Raw genomic sequence first — 19,249 nt, 5'->3', positions numbered from 1 at the left:
TAGGCCCCGCCCCCAAATTTCCGCCATTTTGAGGACCACATTTAGGCCCCGCCCACAAATTTCCGCCATTTTAGATTCCATTTCCGCCATTTCAGACTCAATTTCCACCACTTTAACCCCGAATTTTAGGCCCCGCCCCCAAATTTCCGCCATTTTGAGCTCCAAATTTAGGCCCCGCCCCCAAATTTCCGCCATTTTGAGGACCAAATTTAGGCCCCGCCCCAAATTTCCGCCATTTTGATGACCAAATTTAGGCCCCGCCCCCAAATTTCCGCCATTTTAGATTCAATTTCCATCATTTCAGACTCAATTTCCGCCGCTTTAACCCTGAATTTTAGGCCCCGCCCCCAAATTTCCGCCATTTTGATTACCAAGTTTAAGCCCCGCCCCCAAATTTCCGCCATTTTAGATTCCATTTCCGCCATTTCAGACTCAATTTCCACCACTTTAACCCCAAATTTTAGGCCCCGCCCCCAAATTTCCGCCATTTTGAGCTCCAAATTTAGGCCCCGCCCCCAAATTTCCGCCATTTTGAGGTCCAAATTCAGGCCCCGCCCCCAAATTTCCGCCATTTTGAGGACCAAATATAAGCCCCGCCCCCAAATTTCCGCCATTTTAGATTCAATTTCCGCCATTTCAGACTCAATTTCCACCACTTTAACCCCAAATTTTAGGCCCCGCCCCCAAATTTCCGCCATTTTGAGGACCAAATTTAAGCCACGCCCTGAAATTTCCACCATTTTAGAATCAATTTTTTCCATTTTACCCACAAATTTTAAGCCCCGCCCTCAAATTTCCGCCATTTTGGATCCAATTTCCATAATTTAAACCCAAATTTTAAGCCCCGCCCCCAAATTTCCACCATTTTGAACCCAATTTCCACCATTTAAACCCCAAATTTTGAGCCCCGCCCACAATTTCCACCTTTTGGACCCCAATTTTAGGCCCCGCCCCCAAATTGCCGCCATTTTGGACCCAATTTCCAACATTTAAACCCCAAATTTTAAGCCCCGCCCCCAAATCCCGCCATTTAAAACCCAATTTCCGCAAATTTAAATCAGAAATTTTACGCTCCGCCCACAAACTCCACCATTTTGGATGCAATTTCCGCCATTTTGGAAGCAATTTCCGCCATTTTGGATCCAATTTTAAGCCCCGCCCTCAAGTTACTGCCATTTTGAACATAAATTTTAAGCCCCGCCCCCAATTTTTACCCCACGTCTTAAGCCCCGCCCCCCTCACCTGCTGCTTCCTCCGGCCAATCAGAATGCGCCGCGCCCGGTCCGGCTGCCCCTCCCCCTCCAGCCACGCCCAGGCGGCTTCGGCCAATGAGAACGGCCCCAGGGAGGCCCCGCCCTCTTTTTCCTCAGGCCCCGCCCCCAGGAGGGCCTTGAGGGCCCCCCCGAGGCGGCTCCGGAAGTGCCGGATTTGGGATTCCGGGTCGGGGGCGGGGCCGGAAGCTTCCGGAAGGTTTGAAAAAGGGGCGGGGCCAAGAGATTCCGGTGGGAGGCCCTGGGACTCGGCGGCCTGGGAGAAAATACAAAAAAATTAAAAAAAAAACAAACAAAATTTGTTCCAAACTTTACATAAAAATTTCAAAATTTTCAAAACTCCTCAAATTTATCAGAATTTTTCCTCAAAAATCCTGAATTTGTCAAATTTTTCACCCAAATCGTCAATTTTGTTAAAATTGTTTCTAAAAAATCCTCTAATTTACCAATTTCTTCACAAAAAATTTCAAATTTAATAAAATTCCCACAGAAATCACCGATTTCCACAAAAATCTCCAAATTCATCAATTTTTTCCCAATTTCCCAAATTCCCCATAATTTTGACAAAATTCCCCAAATTCATCAATTTTTCTCCAAAATTTCTGAATTTAACTTAAATTTAACCTAAAAATTCCCAACTTTTGTTTCTTAAATTTTTTATTGTACTAAAATCTCTTCAAATTCTTTCCTAAATTACCCAAATTTCTCCTAAAATCTTTTGAAACTCCTTCATAACTCCTCAAAATTCCGCAAAATTTCCGACATTTCCCCCAAATTCCAATATTTAAATAAAATATCCCAAATTTGACCCAAAATCATCCCACAATTACAAATATTCTTAAACCTCTCAGAAGTTTCCAAAAATATCTCAAATTTTCCTTAAAACCTCCCCAAATTTCTTTAAAATTCCAGAAAATTTCCTCAAAATCCTTTAAATTTGCCCTTAAATTCCCTTAAATACCCAATTTTTTCAAATTATCTCAAATTTGAATCGCAAACCTCGGAAAATCCATCTCAAAATCTCAAATTTTTTCCCAAAATCCCCCAAATTTCCCACAAAATTTCCTGAAATCCCTCCAGAGATTCCCCAAAATTCCCAAATTTCGCCCTCAAATTTCGGCTGGAAAAAAAATAAAAATTCCCCAATAAAATTCTCCTAAACGGCCACAAAATTTCAAATTTCCAAAATTTTCCCCAAAATTTTTTGGTTTTTCCCCAAATTTGCCGCCTCACCCTGACGAGCTCCACTAGGCGCCGCCCGTCTTCCAGAAGCTTCCGCTGCCGCAAAGCATCGCGGGAAGGGGCGGGGCCACACCCGGAAGTGACCTCAGCAGAACCGGAAGTGCCATTCCCGCCATTGGCCGGCGCTTTGTCAATACCGGAAGTTGAATTGCCGCCACCGGAAGTGGAATTGCCGCCACCGGAAGTGGAATTTTCACAACCGGAAGTGGCATTTCCGGTACCGGAAGTTGTTTTGTCACCAGCGGAAGCGGCTTCGGCAAGACCGGAAGTCCCATTGTCAACACCGGAAGTCGATTTGCCGATCCCGGAAGTGGCATCGGAAAACCCGGAAGTGGCATTCCCGACACCGGAAGAGGCGGGGTCACACCCGGAAGTTGTTTTCCCCACACCGGAAGTTGACGTGGTCCCACCGGAAGAGGCGGGGCCAGACCCGGAAGTTGCAGATCCAAACCCGGAAGTGGCTGAAACCACTCCGGATGTGGGCGTGGCCACTCCGGAAGTGACGTCAGCAAAGGGGGTGTGGTCAGCGCCGCAGATTTCACAGCTGGGGGCGTGGCCTCGGTTCAGGAAGGTGCAGCGGGGGCAGGGCCACGGCTGGGAGGGGGCGGGGCTTGGCTGGGGAGGAAAATTTCACAATTTTTACCTAAAATTCACCATTTTTAACCCAAAACTCACAATTTTTTTCCCAAAAATTCACAATTTGTACCCAAAGTTCACAATTTGTACCCAAAATTCACGATTTTTACCCAAAATTCCCAAATTTTTACCCAAAAGTCCCGAATTTTTACCCAAAATTCCCCATTTTTTCCCCAAAATTTTCATTTTTACCCACAATTCCCTTTTTCTGCCCAAAATTCCCAGATTTTTCCACCAAAATTCCTTTTTATTCCTTCAAATTTCATTTTTTTAGGGGCGGGGCTTGGCTGGGGATCAAAAATTCACAATTTTTACCCAAAATTCACAATTTTTACCCAAAATTCACAATTTTTACCCAAAATTCCCCATTTTTCTTCCAAAATTCCACGTTTTACCTAAAATTTCCCTTTTTTGCCACAAAATTCCCTGATTTTCCCCAAAAATTCTTTTTTACCCCTTTGAAAATTCTTTATTTCCGCCAAAAAATCCAATTTTTAATGGAAATTCCAATTTTTCAGTATAAATTCAATTTTTTTTGATATAAATTTTGATTTTTTTGGATATAATTTTTCCCACCTGGGTTCTCCGTGCCAATCTTTTTGATATGAACTCCATTTTTTTAATATTAAATCTAATTTTTAATGGAAATCCTAATTTTTTGGTATAAATTCAATATTTTTTGATCTAAATTTTGATTTTTTGATATAATTTTTCCCACCTGGGGTCTCCGTGCCAGCCGGGGTCTCTCGCAAAATATGAACTCCAATTTTTTTTATATAAAACCCAATTTTTAATTGAAATTCCCAGTATAAATTCAATATTTTTTGATCTAAATTTAGATTTTTTTATATAATTTTCCCACCTGGGGTCTCCGTGCCAATCTTTTTGATATGACCTCCATTTTTTTAATATAAAATCCAATTTTTTAATAGAAATTCCAATTTTTCAGTATAAATTCAATTTTTTTGATCTAAATTTAGATTTTTTGATATAATTTTTCCTACCTGGGGTCTCCGTGCCAGCCGGGGTCTCTCGCAAAGATATGAACTCCAATTTTTTTTATATAAAACCCAATTTTTAATTGAAATTCCCAGTATAAATTCAATTTTTTTTAATCTAAATTTAGATTTTTTTACATAATTTTCCCACCTGGGGTCTCCGTGCCAATCTTTTTGATATGAACTCCATTTTTTTAATATTAAATCTAATTTTTAATGGAAATCCTACTTTTTTGGTATAAATTCAATATTTTTGGATCTAAATTTTAAATTTTTGATATAATTTTTCCCACCTGGGGTCTCCGTGCCAGCCGGGGTCTCTCGCAAAGATATGAACTCCAATTTTTTTTATATAAAACCCAATTTTTAATTGAAATTCCCAGTATAAATTCAATTTTTTTAAATCTAAATTTAGATTTTTTTACATAATTTTCCCACCTGGGGTCTCCGTGCCAATCTTTTTGATATGAACTCCATTTTTTTAATATTAAATCTAATTTTTAATGGAAATCCTAATTTTTTGGTATAAATTCAATATTTTTTGATCTAAATTTTGATTTTTTGATATAATTTTTCCCACCTGGGGTCTCCGTGCCAGCCGGGGTCTCTCGCAAAATATGAACTCCAATTTTTTTTATATAAAACCCAATTTTTAATTGAAATTCCCAGTATAAATTCAATATTTTTTGATCTAAATTTAGATTTTTTTGATATAATTTTCCCACCTGGGGTCTCCGTGCCAATCTTTTTGATATGACCTCCATTTTTTTAATATAAAATCCAATTTTTTAATAGAAATTCCAATTTTTCAGTATAAATTCAATTTTTTTGATCTAAATTTAGATTTTTTGATATAATTTTTCCTACCTGGGGTCTCCGTGCCAGCCGGGGTCTCTCGCAAAGATATGAACTCCAATTTTTTTTATATAAAACCCAATTTTTAATTGAAATTCCCAGTATAAATTCAATATTTTTTGATCTAAATTTTAATTTTTTTATATAATTTTCCCACCTGGGGTCTCCGTGCCAATCTTTTTGATATGACCTCCATTTTTTTAATATAAAATCCAATTTTTTAATAGAAATTCCAATTTTTCAGTATAAATTCAATTTTTTTGATCTAAATTTTAATTTTTTTATATAATTTTTCCCACCTGGGGTCTCCGTGCCAGCCGGGGTCTCTCGCACACCTGGCACAGGACGTTGGGGGAGGGGTTCCGGAAGGTGCAGCTGCGGCAATCCCACCCCTCCCCCACCTCCACATCACCTGCAAAAATAAAAAAAAAAACCAAAAAAATTCCAAAAATTCCGCACAAAACTGTGGCTTTTCCCACCCCAAAATTTTCCTTTTCACGTCAAAAAATTCGAATATTTTTTCTGGATTTTTAGAATTTTTTTCCAGCGAAATTTGCATATTCACCCCGAAATAATTTTCCTAAAGGGATCAAAAAATTTCACCAAAATTCCGCAAATATCCCCAAAATATTTCACCAAAAATCCCAAAAATTCCTTAAGGAATTCACCCAAAATATCACAAAAATCTCCTAAAAAATTCACCCCAGCATCTACTAAAAAAACCCCAAATTACATCCCGAATATTTCCTAAATTTCCATTAAAATTCCCCAAATAATCCTCCAAAATATTAAAATATTCCTTAAAAAATCCCCCAAAATATTCCTTAAAAAAAATACATAAAAATCTGAAAATATTCATTAAAATTTGCCAAAAAATCCCTAAAAATTCCCTCAATAAGCCAAAAAAAATGTTAAAAAACTTTCTAAAATATTGTTAAAATTTCTGAAAAAATCCACAGAAAATTCCCTAAAAAATCCCCCAAAATATTCCTTAAAAAATACCTAAAAATGTGAAAATATTCATTAAAATTTGCCAAAAAATCCCTAAAAATTCCTTCAATAAGAAACAAAAAATAGTAAAAAAATTTCTAAAATATTGTTAAAATTTCTGAAAAAATCCACAGAAAATTCCCTAAAAATCCCCCCAAAAAATCTCTTCTAAATTTCCTAAAACTTTGCAAATTTTCCTCAAAATTCCCATTTTCCCACCCCCAAAATTCGGATTTTTTCCCAATTTTTTTCCCCAAATCGCTCAAATTTCCTTCCAAATTCCCAAATTCCTCCAAATTTTCTCAAATTTTCTCAAAATTTTGGAAAATTTTCCCCAAATTTCCCTCCGAGCGCCCCCTACCGGCCGGGAGGAGCTGGGCGGGCACAGGAACCGCATCCGACGCCAGCGACCACTGGGGAAACAAACACCAGTACAAACCAGTATAAACCAGTACAAACCAGTACGAACCAGTATAAACCAGTATAAACCAGTATGGACCAGTAAAAGCAGAAAAAATACCCAAAAAAATCCCATTTTTTGCCCATTTTTTGCCATTTTTAAGCCCCAAATTCACTCCCAGTTCATCCCAATCCCAGTATAAACCAGTACAGACCAGTACAAACCAGTATAAACCAGTAGAAACCAGTATAAACCAGTACAAACCAGTATGGACCAGTATAGACCAGTAAAAGCAGAAAAAAACCCCAAAAAATCCCATTTTTTGTCCATTTTTTCACCATTTTGGAGCCCCAAATCCGCTCCCAGTTCATCCCAATCCCAGTCCAAACCAGTACAAACCAGTACAAACCAGTACAAACCAGTACGGACCAGTAAAAGCAGAAAAAATACCCAAAAAAATCCCATTTTTTGCCCATTTTTTACCATTTTAAAGCCCTAAATCCGCTCCCAGTTTATCCCAATTCCAGTATAAACCAGTACAGACCAGTCCAAACCAGTCCAAACCAGTCTAAACCAGTACAAACCAGTACAAACCAGTACAAACCAGTAGCTCCCAGTTCATCCCAGTAACCCCAAACCTGCTCCCAGTTCATCCCAGTAAGTCCCCAGTAAGTCCCAGTACCCCCAAACCAGTATAAACCAGTACAAACCAGTACAAACCAGTATAAACCAGTACAAACCAATATGGACCAGTACAAACCAGTATAAACCAGTACCCTCCCAGTTCCCTTTCAGTCACTATAAGGTAAAACCAGTATAAACCAGTATAGACCCATGAAAACCAGTATAGACCAATATAAACCAATACAAACCAGTATAAACCAGTATAAACCAGTTCCCTCCCAGTTTCCTTTCATTTAAACCGGTTTAAACTGTTAAAAACCAGTATAAACCAGTATAAACCAGTATAAACCAGTATAAACCAGTACAAACCACTACTGACCAGTATGGACCAGTATGGACCAGTATAAACCAGTGCCCTCCCAGTATAAACCACTCCCACTTTGTGTCCTCCCAGTATAAACCAGTAACCCCCAGAGCCCTCCCAATGCCTTCCCAGTTCAAACCAGTATAAACCACTATAAACCACTATAAACCACTATAAACCAGTATCAACTCCTAAAACCAGTATAAACCAGTACAAACCAGTATAAACCAGTACAAACCAGTATAAACCAGTACAAACCAGTACAAACCAGTCTCACCTCATCCCCTCCCAGTAAGATCTGGCTGAAGAACTGCGGGTTCGGGTGCTGGTTCTGGTGGGGGAGAGCAAAACCAGTGTAAACCAGTATGGACCAGTATGGACCAGTATGGACCAGTATGGACCAGTATAAACCAGTACAAACCAGTACAAACCAGTATAGACCAGTATAAACCAGTATGGACCAGTGCAAATCAGTATAGACCAGTATGGACCAGTACAAACCAGTACAAACCAGTATAAACCAGTACAAACCAGTATGGACCAGTATAAACCAGTATGGACCAGTACGGACCAGTATAAACCAGTGTAAACCAGTATGGACCAGTACGGACCAGCATAAACCAGTACAAACCAGTACAAACCAGTATAGACCAGTATAAACCAGTATGGACCAGTACGGACCAGTATAAACCAGTATAAACCAGTATGGACCAGTACGGACCAGCATAAACCAGTACAAACCAGTATAGACCAGTATAAACCAGTATGGACCAGTATGGACCAGTATAAACCAGTATAAACCAGTGCAAACCAGTATAGACCAGTATAAACCAGTATGGACCAGTACAAACCAGTATGGACCAGTGCAAATCAGTTTAAACCAGTATAAACCAGTATGGACCAGTACAAACCAGTATAAACCAGTGCAAACCAGTATAGACCAGTATAAACCAGTATGGACCAGTACAAACCAGTACAAACCAGTACAAACCAGTATAAACCAGTATAGACCAGTATAAACCAGTATGGACCAGTACAAATCAGTTTAAACCAGTATAAACCAGTATGGACCAGTACAAACCAGTACAAAATCCCCATTTTCCCCATTTTCCCCATTTTTAACCCTTAAACTCCCGCCCAGCGCCCCCAAATCCTCTCCCAGTTTGTCCCAGCGCCCCCCCAGTATAAACCAGTAACCCCAACCCCCAAACCAGTACAAACCAGTACAAACCAGTACAAACCAGTACAAACCAGTAACCCCAAACCCCATTTCCCCGTTTTTAACCCTTTTCGCTCCATTTTTAACCCAATTTCCCCCATTTTTTCCTCTCCCAGTCCCTCCCAGTATAAACCAGTAAGCCCCAGTTCCTTCCCAGTACAAACCAGTCCAAACCAGTACAAACCAGTAACCCCAGTTCCCATTTCCCCCATTTTTAACCCTTTCTCCCCCATTTTCCCCGTTTTTAACCCTTTCTTCCCCGTATTTTCCCCATTTTCTTCCTCTCCGTCCCTCCCAGTATAAACCAGTAACTCCCAGTTCAAACCAGTACAAACCAGTAACCCCAAATCCCCGTTCCCCCCATTTTTAACCCTTTCTCCCCCATTTTTAACCCTTTCTTTGCCATTTTTTCACTGATTTTTGCCGTTTTTTCACCATTTTCCCCCTCCCAGTCCCCTCCCAGTACAAACCAGTACAAACCAGTAACCCCATATCCCCGTTCCCCCCATTTTTAACCCTTTCCACCCCATATTTCCCCATTTTTAACCCTTTCTTTGCCATTTTTTCTCCAATTTTCGCCGTTTTTTCACCATTTTCCCCCCATTTTCCCCCTCCCAGTCCAAACCAGTCCAAACCAGTCCAAACCAGTCCAAACCAGTAACCCCAAATCCCCATTTCCCCATTTTTAACCCTTTCTCCCCCATTTTTAACCCTTTTTTTGCCATTTTTTCACCGATTTTTGCCGTTTTTTCACCGTTTCTCCCCCATTTTCCCCCCTCCCAGTCCAAACCAGTACAAACCAGTAACCCCAAATCCCCGTTCCCCCCATTTTTAACCCTTTCTCCCCCATTTTTTCTCCAATTTTTGCCATTTTTTCACCATTTTTTCCCCATTTTCCCCCTCCCAGTACAAACCAGTCCAAACCAGTAATCCCAGTTCCCATTTCCTCCCATTTTTAACCGTTTCTTTGCCATTTTTCCCCGTTTTTTCACCGTTTTCCCCCTTTTTACTCCTCCCAGTTCCTCCCAGTACAAACCAGTAACCCCAAATCCCCATTTCCCCATTTTTAACCCTTTCTCCCCCATATTTCCCCCGTTTTTAACCCTTTCTTTGCCATTCTTTCACCGATTTTCGCCGTTTTTTGCCATTTTTCCCCCATTTTCCCCCCTCCCAGTCCAAACCAGTCCAAACCAGTACAAACCAGTAACCCCATCCCAAAAGAATATAAACCAGTACAAATAAATTCCAATTTCCCCCATTTTTAACCCTTTCTCCCCCATTTTTAACCCTTTCTTTGCCATTTTTTCGCCGATTTTTGCCGTTTTTTCACTGTTTTTCCCATTTTCCCCCTCCCAGTCCAAACCAGTCCAAACCAGTACAAACCAGTAACCCCATATCCCCGTTCCCCCCATTTTTAACCCTTTCCACCCCATATTTCCCCATTTTTAACCCTTTCTTTGCCATTTTTTCTCCAATTTTTGCCGTTTTTTCACCATTTTCCCCCCATTTTCCCCCTCCCAGTCCAAACCAGTTCCTCCCAGTCCAAACCAGTAACCCCAAATCCCCATTTCCCCATTTTTAACCCTTTCTCCCCCATTTTTAACCCTTTTTTTTGCCATTTTTTCACCAATTTTTACCGTTTTTTCACCGTTTCTCCCCCATTTTCCCCCCTCCCAGTCCAAACCAGTACAAACCAGTACAAACCAGTAACCCCAAATCCCCGTTCCCCCCATTTTTAACCCTTTCTCCCCCATTTTTTCTCCAATTTTTGCCATTTTTTCACCATTTTTTCCCCATTTTCCCCCTCCCAGTACAAACCAGTACAAACCAGTACAAACCAGTAATCCCAGTTCCCATTTCCTCCCATTTTTAACCGTTTCTTTGCCATTTTTCCCCGTTTTTTCACCATTTTCCCCCTTTTTACTCCTCCCAGTTCCTCCCAGTACAAACCAGTAACCCCAAATCCCCATTTCCCCATTTTTAACCCTTTCTCCCCCATTTTTAACCCTTTTTTTGCCATTTTTTCACCAATTTTTACCGTTTTTTCACCGTTTCTCCCCCATTTTCCCCCCTCCCAGTCCAAACCAGTTCCTCCCAGTACAAACCAGTAACCCCAAATCCCCGTTCCCCCCATTTTTAACCCTTTCTCCCCCATTTTTTCTCCAATTTTTGCCATTTTTTCACCATTTTTTCCCCATTTTCCCCCTCCCAGTACAAACCAGTACAAACCAGTAATCCCAGTTCCCATTTCCTCCCATTTTTAACCGTTTCTTTGCCATTTTTCCCCGTTTTTTCACCGTTTTCCCCCTTTTTACTCCTCCCAGTTCCTCCCAGTACAAACCAGTAACCCCAAATCCCCATTTCCCCATTTTTAACCCTTTCTCCCCCATTTTTAACCCTTTTTTTGCCATTTTTTCACCAATTTTTACCGTTTTTTCACCGTTTCTCCCCCATTTTCCCCCCTCCCAGTCCAAACCAGTTCCTCCCAGTACAAACCAGTAACCCCAAATCCCCATTTACCCCATTTTTAACCCTTTCTCCCCCATATTTCCCCCGTTTTTAACCCTTTCTTTGCCATTTTTTCACCGATTTTTGCCGTTTTTTCACCGTTTCTCCCCCATTTTCCCCCTCCCAGTACAAACCAGTACAAACCAGTCCAAACCAGTCCAAACCAGTACAAACCAGTAACCCCATCCCAAACCAATATAAACCAGTATAAATAAATTCCCATTTCCCCCATTTTTAACCCTTTCTTTGCCATTTTTTCACCAATTTTTACCGTTTTTTCACAGTTTCTCCCCCATTTTCCCCCTCCCAGTCCAAACCAGTTCCTCCCAGTCCAAACCAGTAACCCCAAACCCCCATTTCCCCATTTTTAACCCTTTCTCCCCCGTTTTTAACCCTTTCTTTGCCATTTTTTCACCGATTTTTGCCGTTTTTTTCGCCGTTTTTTCCCCCATTTTCCCCCCTCCCAGTCCAAACCAGTCCAAACCAGTACGAACCAGTAAGAGCAGGTCCAGCTCGGCCCTCAGCACCAGCACGTCGGCGGTGACGGCGGCCACGCGGGGGGGGTGGGGCCCGTGTGGGGGAGGGGGGAAGCTCAGCCCCTCCCCCGACTCCTCCGTGTAGCCCAGGAGCTTCAGCACGGCCCGGCCGCCCTGCGAAAGGGGGGGGGACTGGGTTATACTGGTTTGTACTGGGAGGGGACTGGGAGGGGGAGAAATGGGGAAAAACGGTGAAAAAACGGCGAAAATCTGTGAAAAAATGGGGAAAATCGGTGAAAAAATGGGGAAAATAGGGTAAAAAATGGGGGAAATATGGGGGAGGAAAGGGTTAAAAATGGGGGAAATGGGGATTTGGGGTGACTGGTTTGTACTGGTTTGTACTGGTTTGTACTGGGAGGGGGAAAATGGGGAAAAAATGGTGAAAAAACGGCAAAAATCCGTGAAAAAATGGCAAAGAAAGGGTCAAAAATGGGGAGGAAAGGGTTAAAAATGGGGGAGATGGGGGTTTGGGGTTACTGGTTTATACTGGTTTCTACTGGGAGGGGGTTGAGAGGTTACTGGTTTGTACTGGTTTGTACTGGTTTGTACTGGGAGGGGGAAAATGGGGAAAAAATGGTGAAAAAACAGCAAAAATCCATGAAAAAATGGCAAAGAAAGGGTCAAAAATGGGGAGGAAAGGGTTAAAAATGGGGGAGATGGGGGTTTGGGGTTACTGGTTTGTACTGGTTTGTACTGGTTTGTACTGGGAGGGAACTGGGAGGGACTGGGAGGGGTTAAAGGGCGAAAAAATGGGGAAAAAAGGGTTAAAAATGGGGGAAATAGGAGGCAAAAAGGGGATTTGGGGTTTGCACTGGGAGGGAATGGGAAATAAAAAGTAGGCGTGGCTTGCAGAAAGTGGGTGTGGCTTATAGGGAGTAGGCGGGGCTTACAGGGAGTGGGTGTGGCTTAGGAAAAGGAAAAGGTGTTTTAAAAGGAGTGGGTGTGGCTTAGAAGAAGTGGGTGTGGCTTAGAGAGAGTGGGTGTGGCTTAGAGAGAGTGGGTGTGGCTTAGAGAGAGTGGGTGTGGCTTAGAGAGAGTGGGTGTGGCTTAGAAAGAGGAGAAGGTGCTTTTAAAGGAGTGGGTGTGGCTTAGAGGAAGTGGGTGTGGCTTATTTTGTGTGGGCAGGGCTTTGGGGAGTGGCTTAGAGGGAGTGGGTGTGGCTTGGAAACAGAGGGCGGAGATTAGAACGGAGTGGCTGTGGCTTAGAGAGGGTGGGTGTGGCCTAGAATGAGTGGGCGTGTCTTACAGCCCATGGGTGTGGCTTAGGGTGAGGGGGTGTGTCTTTAAAAGGAGTGGGTGTGGCTTAAAAGAAGTGGGCGGGGCTTAATGGAACACCTTATAAGGAGTGGGTGTGGCTTAAAGAGGATGGGTGTGGCTCAGAGGGAGTAAATTTGGGGGGAAAATGCAAATTTTGGGGGAAAATGCAAATTTTGGGTGGGAAAATGCAAATTTTGGGGGAAAAAAGAGAATTTTAATATTCCCACCTGCGCTCAGATGAATTTTAAGCGGATTTTTGGGGAGAAAAAAACAAATTTTGCGTCCAAAAAATGGAATTTTTGGTGAAAAAACCCCAATTTTTTTTGGAAAGAAACCAGAATTTTTGGGGGGAAAAAAATTGGGAATTTTTGGGGGGAAAATGGGAATTTTTTGGGAAAAAAAGGGGATTTTGGGATGTTTAACAGGGAAAAAATTCAAATTTTTGGCCAAAAAAATTCCAATTTTTGGAAAAAAAAATGGGAATTTTGAGCAAAAAACCAGATTTTTGGCGGGGAAAAAGGGAATTTTTTGGCAAAAAATGGAATTTTGGGAATCCAAACAAAATTTTGGGATCTTTGATGGACAAAAAAGCAAATTTTGGGTAAAAAAATGGAATATCATGCAGAAAAAACCCAAGTTTTTTGGGGAAAAAAGAAAATTTTGGGATGTTTACCAGGAAAAAAAATTCCAATTTTTAGAGGTAAAATTCGGATTTTTGGCCAAAAAAAGAGTGGATTTTGAGCAAATCTTTTTGGGAAAAATGGGAATTTTTTGTGGGGGAAAATGCGAATTTTTTAGGGGAAAAAAAGGGAATTTTTTAGGGAAAAAAAAAGGATATATTTGGGGGGAAAAATGGGAATTTTTGGGGAAAAAAGGAAATTTTGGTATTCCCAATGAATTTTTGGGCTGTTTAACATGAAAACAATTCTGATTTTTGGGAGAAAAATTCCGATTTTGACCAAAAAAAATCAAATTTTTAGGGAAAAAAATTCCGATTTTGACCAAAAAAATTCCGATTTTTAGGGAAAAAAATTCTGATTTTTGGCCAAAAAAAAGCTTATTTTGAGCAGATTTTTTGGGGGGAAAAAAAGGGAATTTTTAGGGGAAATAAGCAAATTTTTGGGGGGTAAAAATGGGAATTTTTGGGGGGGAAAAAGGGAATTTTTGGGGGAAAAAAAGAGGAATTTTTTGGGGAAAAAAGGGATTTTTTGGGGCAAAAAGGGGAAATGTTGGGAATGGTTTTTGGGTGCTGACCTGGATGGCTCCCACGGTGGACCTGAAGACGGGGTTGCCGAAGCGGACGCCCCTCCAGTGGCGCGGCGGGCGGGGGCTCAGCAGGTTCCGCCCGTACTTTTCCAGAATGTTCAGCGCCGTCCGCAGCCGCTCCAGCCCGCGGGGGAGACCCGCGGGGTTCTGGGGGGAGAAAAGGAAATTTGGGGGAAAAAATTGAGATTTTAGGGAAAAAAACCGCGCGAAAATCGCCCAAGAAATCACCAAAATGTGCTGGGAAATTCACATAAAAATCGCCAAAATTTTACCCCAGAAATCGCCAAAAAATCCCTGAAAATTTCACTCGAAATTCACCCAAAATTCACTCAAAAAAATCGCCAGAAATCTCCAAAATTTCACCCCAAAAATCGCCAAAAAATCCCTAAAAATTTCTCCCCAAAATCGCCTAAAATTCACCCAAGATTCCCCAAAAATCCCCCAAAATTTCACCCGAAAAATCGCCAAAAAATCCCTAAAAATTTCACCCAAAAATCCCCAAAATTTACCCAAAAATCCCCAAAAACAAGCCAAAAATCCCCCAAAAAATCCCTAAAAATTCCCCAACCCCCTCAAAAAATCCCATTAAAAATCCCATTAAAAATGCCATTAAAAATCCCATTAAAAATCCCCAAAAGACCCACAAAAAATACCAAGAAATTCCAAAAAAATCCCCCAAAAAATCCCCAAAACCCCCACAAAAAAATCCCATTAAAAATCACACAAAAATCCCCAAAAATCACTGAAGCCCCCTCATAAAATCCCATTAAAAATCCCCAAAGCCCCCTCATAAAATCCCATTAAAAACCCCCAAAGAACCTCGTAAAAACCTTTAAAAATCCCACTAAAACTCGCCAAAAAAACCCCAAATTTCCCAGAAAATTCCCAAAAAAATCTGATTTTCCTCACCCACTCCAGGTTGTCCCTGAGGATTTGTTTGCCCTGCACGAGTTTCAGTTTCTGGCTCGGGGGCAGCGGCAGCCGCAGCACCGGGCCCAGCTCGGGCGGCTCGGCCTCGGCCGGGCAGCGCAGCAGCGCCCCCTCCAGGGCACCCCGCAGTTCCTGAGGGGAAAATGGGGAAAAAAATGGGAAATTTGGGAAAATTTGGGGGAAAATTGGCAATTTTGGGGGTTTTGGGGGGTTTTTAAGTAGTTTTTTTGGGGGGGGGGGGGTGTGGAGTTGGGGAGCTCGGCCTCAGCCAGGCACGGCCGCCTCCAGGGCACCCCGCAGTTCCTGAGGGGAAAATGTGGGAAAAATGGGAATTTTTGGGGAAATTTATGGAATTTTAGGGAAAAAATGGGAAATTTGGGAAAACTTGGGGGTTTTGGGGGACAAATCTGGGAATTTTGGGGTTTTTTTAAAGGGGTTTTTGGGAGGAGGTTGGGGAGCTTGGTCTCAACCAGGCACGGCCCCCTCCAGGGCACCCCGCAGTTCCTGAGGGGAAAATTCGGGAAAAATGGGAATTTTTGGGGAAATTTATGGAATTTTGGGGAAATTCGGGAATATTGTGGGGGAAAATGGGAATTTTGGGGGTTTGGGGGGTTTTTATTAAGGAATTTTTGGAGGAGGTTCGGGAGCTGGACCTCGGCCAGGCACTGCAAGAGGGACCTCCCTCCAGGGCGGCCCGCAGCTCCTGAGGGGAAAATGGGGAAAAAAATGGGAAATTTGGGAAAATTTGGGGGAAAATCGGCAATTTTGGAGGTTTTGGGGGGGTTTTAAAGTAGTTTTTTTGGGGGGGGGGTGGAGTTTGGGAGCTCGGCCTCAGCCAGGCACAGCCCCCTCCAGGGCACCCTGCAGTTCCTGAGGGGAAAATTCGGGAAAAATGGGATTTTTTGGGGAAATTTATGGAATTTTGGGGAAATTCGGGAATATTGTGGGGGAAAATGGGAATTTTGGGCGTTTTGGGGTTTTTGTTTTGAGGGGTTTTTGGTAGGGATTTGGGGGAGCTCAGCCACGGCCAGGCACTGCAAGAGTGACCTCTGTCCAGGGCGGCCCGCAGCTCCTGAGGGGAAAATGGGGAAAAAAATGGGAAATTTGGGAAAATTTGGGGGAAAATTGGCAATTTTGGGGGTTTTGGGGGGTTTTTTAAGTAGTTTTTTGGGGGTGGGGGTTGAGTTGGGGAGCTCGGCCTCAGCCAGGCACAGCCCCCTCCAGGGCACCCCGCAGTTCCTGAGGGGAAAATGTGGGAAAAATGGGAAATTTTGGGGAAATTTATGGAATTTTGGGGAAACTTGGGAATATTGTGGGGGAAAATGGGAAGTTTGGAAGTTCTGGGGCTTTTGAGGATTTTTTTAAGGGGTTTATAGGGGGGATTTGGGGGAGCTCAGCCTTAGCCGGGCACCACAGCAGTCTCCCCTCCAGGGCAGCCCTTAGCTCCTGAGGGGAAAATTCAGGAAAAATGGGAAATTTTGGGGCAATTTACGGAATTTTGGGGAAATTCGGGAATATTGTGGGGGAAAATGGGAATTTTGGGGGTTTTGGGGGGTTTTTATAAGGAATTTTTGGAGGAGGTTCGGGAGCTCGGCCTCGGCCAGGCACTGCAAGAGGGACCTCCCTTCAGGGCGACCTGCAGCTCCTGAGGGGAAAATGGGGAAAAAATGGGAAATTCGGGAAAATTTGGCAGTTGTTGGTGAAAAAAAAGGGAATTTTGGGAGAATTTGGCAGTTGTGGGGGGAAAAAAATGGGAATTTGGGGTTTTTTGGGGTTTTTTTTAAAGTAGTTCCGGGAGGGGGGGGGGGGGCGGGATGTGGAATTGGGGAGCCTGGCCTCAGCCAGGCACTGCCCCCTCCAGGGCACCCCGCAGTTCCTGAGGGGAAAATGTGGGAAAAATGGTAATTTTCGGGGAAATTTATGGAATTTTAGGGAAAAAATGGGAAATTTGGGAAAACTTGGGGGTTTTGGGGGAAAAATCTGGGAATTTTGGGGTTTTTTTAAGGGGGTTTTGGGAGGAGGTTGGGGAGCTTGGTCTCAGCCAGGCACTGCTCCCTCCAGGGCACCCTGCAGTTCCTGAAAGGAAAATGTGGGAAAAATGGGAATTTTTGGGGAAATTTATGGAATTTTGGGGAAATTCGGGAATATTGTGGGGGGAAATGGGAATTTGGGGGGTTTTGGGGGTTTTTTTTAAGGAATTTTTGGAGGAGGTTCGGGAGCTGGACCTCGGCCAGGCACTGCAGGAGGGACCTCCCTCCAGGGCACCCCGCAGTTCCTGAGGGGAAAATTCAGCAAAAATGGGAATTTTTGAGGAAATTTATGGAATTTGGGGGAAATTCCAAAATATTGTGGGGGAAAATGGGAATTTTGGGGGATTTAGGGTTTTTTTTAAGGTTTTTTTGGGGAGGATTTGGGGGAGCTCAGCCTGAGCTGGGCAGCGCAGCAGACCCCCCTCCAAGGCAACCCGCAGCTCCTGAGGGGAAAATAGGGCAAAAAAAGGGAATTTTTGGGGAAAATTTGGGGGGTTTTGGGTAAAAAATGGGAAATTTGGGGAAATTTTAGGGTTTTGGGGGAAAACACGGGAATTTTGGGGTTTTTTTTAAGAGGTTTTTGGGAGAGGTTTGGAGGGCTGGGCTTCAGCCAGGCACTGCCCCCTCCAGGGTAGCCTGCAGCTCCTGAGGGGAAAATTCGGGAAAAATGGGAATTTTTGAGGAAGTTTATGGAATTTGGGGAAAATTCGGGAATATTGTGGGGAGAAGTGGGAATTTTGTGGGGATTTGGGTTTTTTTTTAAGGGGTTTTGGGGGTTCAATCTTAGCCAGGCAGCACAGCAGAGGCTGCTCCAGAGCGGCCCGGCAGCTCCTGAGGGGAAAAATCGGAATTTTTTGGGGAGAAAAAGGGAATTTTGGGGGAAAATTCAGGAATTTTTCGGATTTAGGAAAAAAATCCGGGGGTTTTGGGTGGTTTTTAGAGGATTTTAGGGGGATTTTTTGCCATTTTAAAATAGATTTTATGGCTTTTTAACAGAATTTTAAGGAGATTTTATGAGATTTTTGAGGGATGTTTAGAGACTTATAAGGGATTTTTTGGGGTGATTTTGGTGCCTTTTTAGGGATTTTATGGGATTTTTACTAGATTTTTTTTGATGATTCGTGGAATTTTTGGATGATTTTTGGGGATATTTTTGGGTAATTTTTGAGTATTTCTCAGCGGTTTTTAAAGGATTTTATGGATTTTTTATGGGGGGTTTTGGGTGACTTTAGGAAAAATTGGGAGATTTTGAGGAATTTGAGGAGGGATTTAGGGAAATGGGGAAAAATTGGGGGATCAGGAACATATTTGGGGGACTTTGGGGGGATTTTTGGGGAAGATTTAGGGAAATTTTGGGGTTTGAGGGGGGCTCACCTGGAGAGACCCCAAATCTGGGGGGTCTTTGGGAAGGTCTGGCATCACCTGAGGGGGAGAAAGAGAAAATTTGGGGAGATTTTCAGGAATTTTGGGGCTTCTGAGAGTATTTTAAGGGGATTTGAGCTAAATTGGGGGAAATTCAGAGTTATTTTGGGATTTCTTAGGCTTCTATGAAGTCTCAAATTTGGATAGTTTGGATCACCTAAAAAGCCTAACATTTTGGGGAATTTTAGGGGTTTTGGGGGTTTTTCGGACACCCAATTTTGGGGGTGATTCGACGGTCTGAGGCTGTTTAATCTCCCAAAATTTTGGGAGGATTTTGGGAGAAATTTTGTGGGTCTTAAAACCTCCCTAGCCCCTCCAAATATTGGTTTGGTTTAGGGCCCCTTAACCCACATATTTAGGAATATTTTGGAGGATTTTTGGGACCTTTTCAAACCCAATTCGGAGAGACTAAGACGTGAACTAGGGGAGCCCCAATTTCAGGTGAATTCTGGGGGGTGGTCTTTAGATGAGTTTAAGATGTGGCGCCCCTGAACCCCCCACAAAATTTGGTATTTTTTTGGGTTGTTTTAAGGGGTTTTTGGGAAATTTTCGACCTCCCAATTTTGAGGCGGGGTCGGCCCCCCCGTTGTTACCTCAGGGAGCGGCGGCGGATCCAAAATGGCGGCGCGTCCTGAGGGGGAAAATGGGCGTGGTTTCCCTTTCTGTGACGTCACTCCATCACTTTTGCCCTTACGTAACAT

At 42.7% G+C, this 19,249-nt stretch overlaps 1 protein-coding gene across 1 annotated transcript in view; it reads right to left on the bottom strand.

Annotated features, from left to right (window-relative positions):
* Window positions 1-19,178, bottom strand: part of RNF31 (ring finger protein 31) — a 43,076-nt gene extending 23,898 nt beyond the window's left edge. The window contains exons 1-10 of the mRNA XM_058823205.1: window positions 19,142-19,178; window positions 18,501-18,548; window positions 15,076-15,228; window positions 14,155-14,313; window positions 11,602-11,757; window positions 7,658-7,711; window positions 6,354-6,405; window positions 5,302-5,414; window positions 2,505-3,128; window positions 1,243-1,527 (exon numbers count right to left, since the gene is read on the bottom strand). Of these exons, the coding sequence (XP_058679188.1) occupies window positions 1,243-1,527; window positions 2,505-3,128; window positions 5,302-5,414; window positions 6,354-6,405; window positions 7,658-7,711; window positions 11,602-11,757; window positions 14,155-14,313; window positions 15,076-15,228; window positions 18,501-18,545 (1,641 nt within the window). The 5' untranslated portion in view covers window positions 18,546-18,548; window positions 19,142-19,178. The remainder of the gene's footprint in view (window positions 1-1,242; window positions 1,528-2,504; window positions 3,129-5,301; window positions 5,415-6,353; window positions 6,406-7,657; window positions 7,712-11,601; window positions 11,758-14,154; window positions 14,314-15,075; window positions 15,229-18,500; window positions 18,549-19,141) is intronic.
* Window positions 19,179-19,249: the final 71 nt, after the last annotated feature.

This window comes from Ammospiza caudacuta, chromosome 39 (genome assembly GCF_027887145.1).
Source record: "Ammospiza caudacuta isolate bAmmCau1 chromosome 39, bAmmCau1.pri, whole genome shotgun sequence".
Taxonomy (NCBI): Eukaryota; Metazoa; Chordata; class Aves; order Passeriformes; family Passerellidae; genus Ammospiza; species Ammospiza caudacuta.
Note: the sequence above shows the minus strand (reverse complement) of the source record. Positions and strands in the feature narration are given on the sequence as shown.